The sequence below is a fragment of the Sinocyclocheilus anshuiensis genome, unplaced genomic scaffold, assembly GCF_001515605.1.
Source record: "Sinocyclocheilus anshuiensis isolate Anshui unplaced genomic scaffold, SAMN03320099.WGS_v1.1 scaffold1115, whole genome shotgun sequence".
Lineage (NCBI taxonomy): Eukaryota > Metazoa > Chordata > Actinopteri > Cypriniformes > Cyprinidae > Sinocyclocheilus > Sinocyclocheilus anshuiensis.
The window spans coordinates 683,949-693,718 of NW_015547735.1; the positions used below are offsets into that span (position 1 = coordinate 683,949).

General features: G+C 34.4%; 2 protein-coding genes across 3 annotated transcripts in view; one reads left to right on the forward strand and one right to left on the reverse strand.

Moving 5' to 3' along the window:
• LOC107704373 (uncharacterized protein C14orf37 homolog) overlaps positions 1-2,590 on the reverse strand; it is an 11,364-nt gene extending 8,774 nt beyond the window's left edge. For both annotated transcript variants that reach the window (XM_016507283.1, XM_016507282.1), the window contains exon 1: positions 2,514-2,590. The gene's annotated coding sequence lies outside the window, so the exon portion shown is untranslated. The remainder of the gene's footprint in view (positions 1-2,513) is intronic.
• A 1,186-nt stretch (positions 2,591-3,776) lies between these two features.
• actr10 (actin related protein 10) overlaps positions 3,777-9,770 on the forward strand; it is an 11,246-nt gene continuing 5,252 nt past the window's right edge. The window contains exons 1-10 of the mRNA XM_016507275.1: positions 3,777-4,001; positions 4,851-4,923; positions 5,143-5,178; positions 5,526-5,633; positions 6,667-6,734; positions 6,816-6,895; positions 6,972-7,007; positions 7,146-7,225; positions 7,996-8,069; positions 8,385-8,466. Coding sequence (XP_016362761.1) covers positions 3,925-4,001; positions 4,851-4,923; positions 5,143-5,178; positions 5,526-5,633; positions 6,667-6,734; positions 6,816-6,895; positions 6,972-7,007; positions 7,146-7,225; positions 7,996-8,069; positions 8,385-8,466 — 714 coding nt within the window. The 5' untranslated portion in view covers positions 3,777-3,924. The remainder of the gene's footprint in view (positions 4,002-4,850; positions 4,924-5,142; positions 5,179-5,525; positions 5,634-6,666; positions 6,735-6,815; positions 6,896-6,971; positions 7,008-7,145; positions 7,226-7,995; positions 8,070-8,384; positions 8,467-9,770) is intronic.

The window sequence follows — 9,770 nt, forward strand, 5'->3', positions numbered from 1 at the left end:
ATATGCACCATATAACATATTCATTATACATTTTACTGTTCTTCAATGTTTAATTTATTTTTGAATAAATCCATCAAGTTTTTATGACAGCCACCATTTAAATTGTTTATATGAAAAAAAAAAAAAAAACCGAATTGAAGTACGTTAGAAATATTAATAAGTAACTGTAACTTTATTATTGTAAAAACTTCATTAATTTTAACCTTCAGTATTACAGTAATGCAGTACCAACTGACTCTCGTGTATATTTTACAGCATAAGTTTTCCTTGAGAAAATTTGGCATGTACTGTACCTGATATATATCCAGAATAATCGATATTGAATCGAATCGAATCGCCAGCTTGTGAATGAGGATTGAATCGTGAAATCTGTGTCAAAACCCAGCCCTAATTCTAATATAAGTCAGACACTGAAGTGAGCTGCTGTTTTTGTCTCTTCTGAGGAAGATTCATTCACTTGTTTGTCAGTGAACCACACAGAGACATTATGATCATCTGATCTCCTTTGGAGAAGTTTGACTCAGTTTGACTACTCAAAAGAGAATATAGGAAAATATAACTTAATTCATATGTGTTTCCTGCTAGCTAAATGTCACATACAGAAACAAAAATCTGTTTTCTTTATTCAGAGTTGATCTAGACGAGTATATGGAAACTATCTAAACTTCTGTGAATCCTAAAGCAGTGAAAATATTAAGCATCTCTATATTTTATTACTTTTTTTTTTTTTTGATAACCTGGCACCACATCCCTTGTGAAAATTAACCATGGTTTTACTCAAAAAAAAAGAAAGAAAGAAAGAAAGAAAAGAAAAGACAAGAAAAAACATGGTTACTAGAGTTTAACCATGGTATTTGTAGTAAAATTGTGGTTATACAAAAAAAAAACATGGTTACTACACTTTTACTATAATAAAACCATGGTTAATTTTCTTAAGGAATTTGTATTTGTGAATACTTTCTTTCTTTTGTTTTGTTTTTATAACTGTACTGACTTAATGGTTTGTTTTGTACTGTTTACTGAAGAAAAAATAAAGATTTGCGAACCTGTTTCGAAGTCCCGATCTGAATCAAATGATTCGCGATACACGATCTGGATAATGATTCGCGAGCCATCATTTCAGATCGTGACTTCGGAGCACGGATCGCGAATCATTCAATTCACAAAATGATTCGCAAACCTGCTCCTAAAGGGTTAGTTCACCCTAAAATTACCCCATGTTTTACTCACGCTCAAGGCATCCTAGGTGTGTATGATTTTCTTCTTTCAGACGAATCAGTCGGAGTTTGTCAGTCAGTGAATGGGTGTTTCTGTTCAACAGTCTAAAAGAAGTGCAATAAAGTGCATCCATCCATGTGTGCAGTTTTCTAGCATATTTCTTTAACCTCTCATGTAATATCAATGGTGCGACCTATTTCAGATGCAGCCGAAATTACAACAACAGTGCTTACATACACATATATTTAATCGTTTGATCAAAATTATTGCTAGGGACAATTTAGTAGTCGCTGGATATTCGTAGTGCCACCCTTAGGCCATCATGCGTTTGTTTCTTCATCAGGTTTGTAGAAATGTAGCATTGCATCAGTGTCTCAGCAATGGATGCTCTGCAGTGAATGGGTGCCGTCAGAATGAGAGTCCAAACAACTGGAGGAAGCGTTATTATGGATTATGGATAGTTAAAAACGTCTTAATGCTGGATGTGTCTCAGCTTTTGTCTTCTCCAGATGTTAACTGATGGACTGGAGTGCTGTGGATTACTTGTGGATTATTGTGATGTTTTTATCAGCTCTCATTCTGACGGCACCCATTCACTTGCAGTGAGACACTGATGCAATGCTACATTTTTCCAAACCTGATGAAGAAACAAACTCATCCTAATTAATTTTGGGGTGAACTATTTCTTTAAGAGTTGCTTGACATGTATAATTTATCACCATGAAAATAATCTGCCATGTCTAAAATGCTGCTTTTATATAAAGAATAGAATTTACAAAGGAACATAAATAATATTATATTATAGCACACTTAAAATGAACAGTATTGGCTATACAACAACAACAACAACCAGATGAATATATCTCTAGAATTGAATGAATATATTCATGATGATATATGTTATGTGGTTTCTCCATCCATTCTGTAATAGTCTACATTACTCGTTCAGTTCTGCAGCAGTAACTTGACACACACACTACAGCAATTCACTGCCAGCGTCTAAAAATAGCACAGAGACAATGCGCCCTACTCTATCATGCAGTTATGTTGATTCATCATTATTGCTCTGCATGCATCCTATAAAACAAGCATGACTGCAGGCGTGTTTATAGAATGCATGCATGTGTTCTGACACTGAACGCGTGATTTCTGGACTGTCATCTCTGTCAGAATATGCTGCGTAATTCCTGACAGCGCAGAATGTCTTTGCATACGCGAGTCATATGCGTTAATGCATGCAGACACTGACTGCTCAGCTTCATGATGAAGTGAACCAGCATGAATCTCGTGCTCACCTGCTGTGTGTGGACGCGTCGTCAGTCTCGTGTCCAGTGTTCTGGCAGTGTTCCTGGCGTTTAGTGGCGTTCAAGCGCTCGCTCTTACTGTGTCTGCGTCAGAGCAGGCTGCGCTCGAGCTTCCTCTCATATCGGAAATACTCTATAAATTATTATAATACACGTGATGTATTAAATGCTTACAATTTTGCATTTGAGACAATTGACAAACGTGCCGTCTCACGTGTGCTCTTTTTAGTGGATACATCACAATACAGCTTATTATTGTAATTAGTATTATGATTAATAATAACAATGCTTATTATCAGTAGTAGTAGTAGTAGGAATAATAATAATAATAATAATTGTTGTTGTTATTAGTATTGTTGTTATTCATTATTATTATTATTATTTTGTAAACATTCTAAAGTGCTTGTTTAATAGCAAAACTCTTTAAAAAATATTTTATACTCAAAACCAAACTTTGGTTTCAAATTATTATTATTATTATTATTATTAATTATGATTATTGTTTCTTTTTAAACATTCTAAATTACTTGTTTAATGACAAATCTTTAAAAATATATATATTAATTTTGACAATTTGGTTTCAAATTATTAATTATTATTATTATATTTTGAAGTACTTGTTTAATGATAACATTTTTGACTCGAAATCAAACTTTGGTTTCAAATAATTATTAATTGTAATTATTATTATTATTATTACTATTATTATTATTATTATTATTATTATTATTACTATTACTATTATTACCATTGTTATTATTATTATTATTATTATTACCATTATTATTATTTTTTATATTTTAAGTACTTGTTTAATGATAAAACTCTTTACAAATTGTTTGGCTAAAAACTAATCTTTGGTTTCATATTATTAATAACTGTTATTATTATTATTATTATTATTATTATGATTATTGTTATTTTTTAACATTCTAAATGACTTGTTTTATGGCAATACTCTTTTAAAACTTTTAAAACACATGTGCTTGTTTATGATAAAGCTCTTTATAAATAAAACATTAAAATAAGAAATAAATAAATAATGAAAATTAAATGAAATTAATTAAATTAGGATGTCTAAATACATTTGCTAGAGTTTTAAAATTAGTGCTTATCATATTAATTCGTGAACCTCAGACAGGCGCCTTTGGCTCCTACAGCTGATCCGGGTTCAGCCTCACACAGAAACAAACACAGCAGTATGATTATATAAACGCGTAGAAGATGTTTGTTTGTTCGCTGTATTAACGAAATGATTGTCAGTCAGGCAGACGCGGGGCAGCCATTGCGAAGGACCCCGCCCTTCCGTCTGATGCTATGAGTGTCTGCGCTGTGTTTACGCACTAATAATAATAATAATAATTCTGTTTTCTGATACTTTTATTCATTTCTATCGATAAAAATGCCCTTGTTTGAAGGCTTGGGCAGTGGAGGGGAGAAGACAGCCGTAGTCGTTGATTTAGGAGCGGCCTACACAAAGTAAGTGAGCGGCAACGGAGCTGTTAGCTCGAGGCTAAAATAGAAATAATAAAGTCGGGATATAAAATATGTTTTAGTCAAATGACAACTTATAAGACTTATAAGATATATATATATATAATATGTGTGTGTATATGTATATATATATATATATATGTATATGTACAACCCTCTACATTGCGAGTAAATCACTCGCATATGCGACTAAATCTTACTCTGGGCGACTAAATGATGTCTAAGATTTTACTCGCCAGTGTGTGAGTTGGAGGTTAAGTATACACACACACACACACACACACACACACACACTTACACATACATCAAAGTTGTCCTAAGAAAACATCGCATTTTGGTTTTAGGTTTTGATCCACTTCAGATGTTTACTAGTGTATATATACATATACATATAAAATCTTAATGGTCCTAAAAAGGTTTTAAACTGATTTATGCATATTATAATGAATTATATATAAAAAAAAAATTCAAATATATTTACATCTTAATGGTCCTAAAAAGGCTTTATGCTGATGTATGCGGAGTAAAAATATTATAAAAAATTCTAAATATAAAAATATATGTAAAAATGGTCCTAAAAAGGATTTGTTTTACAAATAAATAAAAAATAATAGTATTATTGTTATATTACAGTATTAAGTGCTCGAATATATGACCTGAAATGTCATGCGATTAATGTACATTTTTATTAATATTTTTTGTGTTTATAAAATATCCTAATATCATATTGTGAAGCACAAGTATTTTTTCTTTAGGCATGTTGTGTCAGTAAGCTGTGCCGCTCATGTTGATGTGTGATGCTCTGGTTTGTTGTGTTGTGTGTGTGATGTGTAGATGTGGTTTTGCCGGCGAGACGGGGCCGAGATTCATCATTCCCAGTGAAGTTAAACGCGCCGGATCTCCGGAGGTCAGTCTGAGAACTCTTATGGGAATTATCTCTATTTCTAATCGTAATAATTAATTACCATGATCATATTAAACTGACATTTCCTGCATCTTTATTTTAATATTGGATATTTGGTGCACAAAACCAGTCATAAGGGTCATTTTTGTGAAACTGAGATTTATGCATCAGCTGAAAGCTGAATAAATAATATTTCCATTGATGTATGGTTTGTTAGGATAGGACGATATTTGTCTAGTCTTCTTTAAGCACTTTGAGGTGAAGTCATGCTGCGTCTGTGTCTAAAATAAAACGTCCTCATATATTAATGGCTCCTCTATTGTGTCAAATCAAAAGATCACATTCTTTATTATATGATCATTCTTATCCAACGCAGTTTCACAGCAAAATAAAGAACACGAATGGGAAAATAATAGAGTCTTGGAAAGCCAGATTGACCGATATTTAGAAATGCTTTCATTCATTTGGACACCAAACCAAAAATAAGATCTGCTATGAGCCACATTTCTAGCTGGTACCTAAATTCTCTCATGTAAATAATGTAAAGCAGATCTGCAGTATAGTAAGTATTACTCAAGACGTTTCTTCATGTCTTTCTGTTGCAGGTCCCATCGGTCCTGTTTGCTCCGAGTCATCTGATGTCTGTCATGACTCTGGGCATCCAGTCTGCTCTCGTCATGGACTGTGGATATACAGAGACGCTGGTGCTACCAGAATCCTTTGACAGCAAATAAGCCCTTAAAGGAATAGTTCAATTAAACATGAAAATGTGCTCACCCTCAGTTCATCCAAGATCAGGATGAGTTTGTCCATCAAGACGTTTTAACTAAAATATGAGTCCATAATACCAGTTAAACAAAAACATGTTCTTAGAACATTTTGCTGACGTTCCTATTATGTTATGAAAATGCTATTTCTGGATGTTTACTGAATGTTCAAAATGTCCAAGTTTTTTTTTTCTGTTATACAAACGTTAAGCGAGCATTCCATTTGTATCATTTTCCAAACATTATGGGAACGTTACTTTTGAATGTTCTCTGAAACAAGTGTAACATTTAAAAAATAAAACTTTAGATGAACGTCCAAATAAAAGGTTTTAGTAAAAAAGGTGGCATAAACAATGTGTAAATAACATTTTAAGTCCACAATTACAGGCTAGATAACGTCGAATGAGCGTTCTGTTAATGTTACTGGAAGAACATTTGTTCATAACGTTCTGAGAACATTCCCTGTTAGCTGGATAATAACCCATAATAACGCTTCCTCCAGTGAGAAAAGTGTTCTGGTGTGAATCAGGAGAGAAATCTGCACAGATCAAGCAGTGTTTAAACAGCTCTAAACACATATGTGGCTGGATTTTGATGTGAGAGACAACAGCAGATGCACTTTTTCACTGGAGGAAGCGTTATTATGGATTATGGACTCGCATTTTAGTTAAAAACGTCTTAATGCTGGATTAGTTTCAGCTTTTGTCTTCTCCAGATGGTAACTGATGGACTGGAGTGCTGTGGATTACTTGTGGATTATTGTGATGTTTTTATCAGCTGTTTGGACTCTCATTCTGACGGCACCCATTGCTGAGACAGTGATGGAGTGCGACAACTATTCCTTTAATTCTTATTCCTGGTCTGAATGATTGAGTAGTGATGTTATTCTAAAGGAAAACATGTTTGTCTTCACCTGTTGTGTTCACACACAATATTATCTGTGTATTGAAGTGTTTAGATGACTTTAACAGTGCACTAGATCTATGAAGGCGTTCCGATCCTGTCTGCATGGGAAGCTCTGCCGATGGGAGGAAAAGCCATTCATAGGTATGTGTGGAGCATCAGATATAAGAGAGGCTGTGTGCAGATCACGATGCTTGTGTTCTCAGTGCTGTTGTTCCTCTGTAGGGAGCTGCACAGTCTGCTGAGTGAGCAATGCACGCTAGACACCGACTCTGGCACTGGCCTCAGTCTGCCCACCGTCATCAGTAAGACCGACGCTTCACACACTTTGTATTATATTTGATCCATCAGGCTTTGATTATCTATTGGTCTTCGTCACAGGCTCTATTCCAGAGGATGTCGTGGAGGATATCAAAGGTACGTCATATAGACACGCCTCCTCATGCATAAAATCATGTCTCGCTCTACATTACTCTTGACTCGTCTGTAAAATTGCGAACACTGTTTCGTGTTGACTTGAACAGCTAACTGTGTTGTCGGTGTGTCTGTATTTAGTGCGAGTGTGTTTCGTTAGTGACCTGCAGAGGGGCATGAAGATCCAGGAGGCCAAATTTAACATGGACGGATCTGCTGAGGTCAGAGAACACGCGACTATTAGAGCCGTCAGTCGATTCAGATGATCAATCGCTAGAAATATCAGGAAAGAAAACAAATATTCACAATCATAATCGATAATTAAGCAACAAATCAACATATTACACTGATTTCTGAAGATCATGTGACACTGAAGACTGGAGTAATGATGCTGAAAATACAGCTGCGCATCACAGAAATAAATTACAGTTTAACACATATTCACATAGAAAACAGCTGTTTTAAATTATAATAATATTTCACAATTTATACTGTATTTTTGATCAAATAAAAGCAGGCTCGGTGAGAAAAACAAATTTGGTAGTGTAATTTAGAATTAAATGTTTTATATAGTTTTCTGTTAATTGTACGACATGCCATTAAAAAAATAATAAAGTAAAAATAAATTTTCCAGCAACACTTTATTTAATGAAGCATGAACATTATCAAAGGAATAAAATAAACACTTTCTGAATTCAACTTAATCTAAATCACACAATGCACTAATTAAATAATATAAAAATTATCCCACGCTGTATAAACTGTGTAACGTGTAGCATTTTCTCCAGTGTTTTTTTTAATGTTTGCACAAATGATGGCGTTTCGCTCATCTGTGATATTTTTTTTTATACGTCATACGTCATAGATTTTTGTTATCTTATTAGATATATATATATAGTTTTACCAATAACATGTTTAAGATTAATCTCAGATTAATAATTCAGTATGTTAACTGAGTAAATATTCACGGTCGCTCTGATTGGTCCATTAGAGACCAGCTCCTCCCCCAGATGTGGAATATCCGTTGGGTGGCCGGAAGATTCTGCATATCAAGGGATCCATCAGGTAAAAAAAACCTTCAAACCAGACGCGATGATCTGCTTTTTCCCAACTCGAATACCTCGCAGTCACATATCTGTGGATATATTTATCATAATGTTCCTCCTAGAGTTATTTTTTCTAGCTGACTATCAAGTTTATGGCCATTGGATGTCTTGATATTATTAATCTCAAGCTTTTATCCACAGATTTTAAGATGGTTATTGTCTCCGATGCTTCCTCCTGCTGACTGGGGCCGCTCTCTCTTACAGACGGGGTTTTGTTTATTAATCTGACCCACGTTCTGTGCCTCTTACTGAAACGTGCTCTGCTGTTTTCCAGAGACTCTGTGGCCGAGATGTTGTTTGAGCAGGATAACGAGGAGAAATCCATCGCCACGCTGCTGCTGGACACTTTGGTGAAGGTACAAAATATTCAATTCAATAGAATTTTATCAAAGGATGAGGTGCTGTCGCCACTGATAAGCATATTAAACCAGCCCCTCCAGGATTTCACAGGACTTTTTTTCTGATTTTTGCATCTTAAAATGACCGTGCTGCGCCTTTTTTCTCAAAATTTGCGGTGATATTTGCTGTATTTCTTATTGTTTTGCAGTGGAAATATACCACAGACAACATTCTTCTAACATTGTTATGACTTTTCTGACTTCGAGAGCCACTGTAGGGCACCAGTGAATAGAAATAACAGAAAATAACTTTTATTACTGTCATTCATAATGTCTAAATATAATTTAATAAATACAAAAAATGTATATTAGGGAGTGGAAATGGCTAATAAGCCTATAACTAAGTACTTCTCTGCAGCCATCTACTATTCAATTCAAGTTTATTTGTATAGCGCTTTTCAAAATCAAATACAAATCGTTGCAAAGCAACTTTACAGACAATTAAGTTTCTACAATATTTAGTGGTAGCTTATCAGTGGTGACTGTCAGCTAATGTACATATGGCAGAAATGTACGGAAAATCAATTAAAGACGTAATCAAGCAGACGATGAACACTATTAACAGCAATTATTATTTTGTTGATAATTTAACTCTTTCCCCGCCAGCATTTTTTTAAAAAGGTGCCAGTGATTTTGATGATTTTCACTCAAATTTGATGGCCTCCAGTATATTTTGCTGTAGTATGAATATTTGAATATGCAATATACCAAAATAAAGATCAGAGCCTCTACTTTTAAACCCCAAAAAAATCTGTTTTATTCTAGCTTAAAGCATTCTTTTTTTATCAACACTTGAATATAGGTACGTTTCATAAAAAAATGCATAATTTTGGTCAAAAAGGTGAGAAAATCACATTTTTATTAAAAACTACATCTGGATAATATTCAGTATGATTATCAAAGCATAAATCCAGTAAATCGCTTCACCTCCAAAGCTTGCACAGACATATACCACGTCCTGGATCAACATTTTACTCCGTAACATTTTGCGGTTTTCATTTATATGCTGTCTATTGCTGATGATTTTCATATGCATCTGTTTACATAAGAGATAGCTCGTTTCTCCGTCCTGTTCACGTGTGTTTTTGTTCGGGAGGTTTTGTACTCGTTCAGAAGATGCGTAATAGCGCCCGCGAGTGTATAACAGTGAAAACACGGAAAGCTGTAAAAACTTGTATTTGGCGGGGAAGCGTTTTCTTGTAAAAGATGAGATAACTCGTCAATGGCGGGGAAAGAGGTAGGAGGGGTTTGAACTTGCAAGT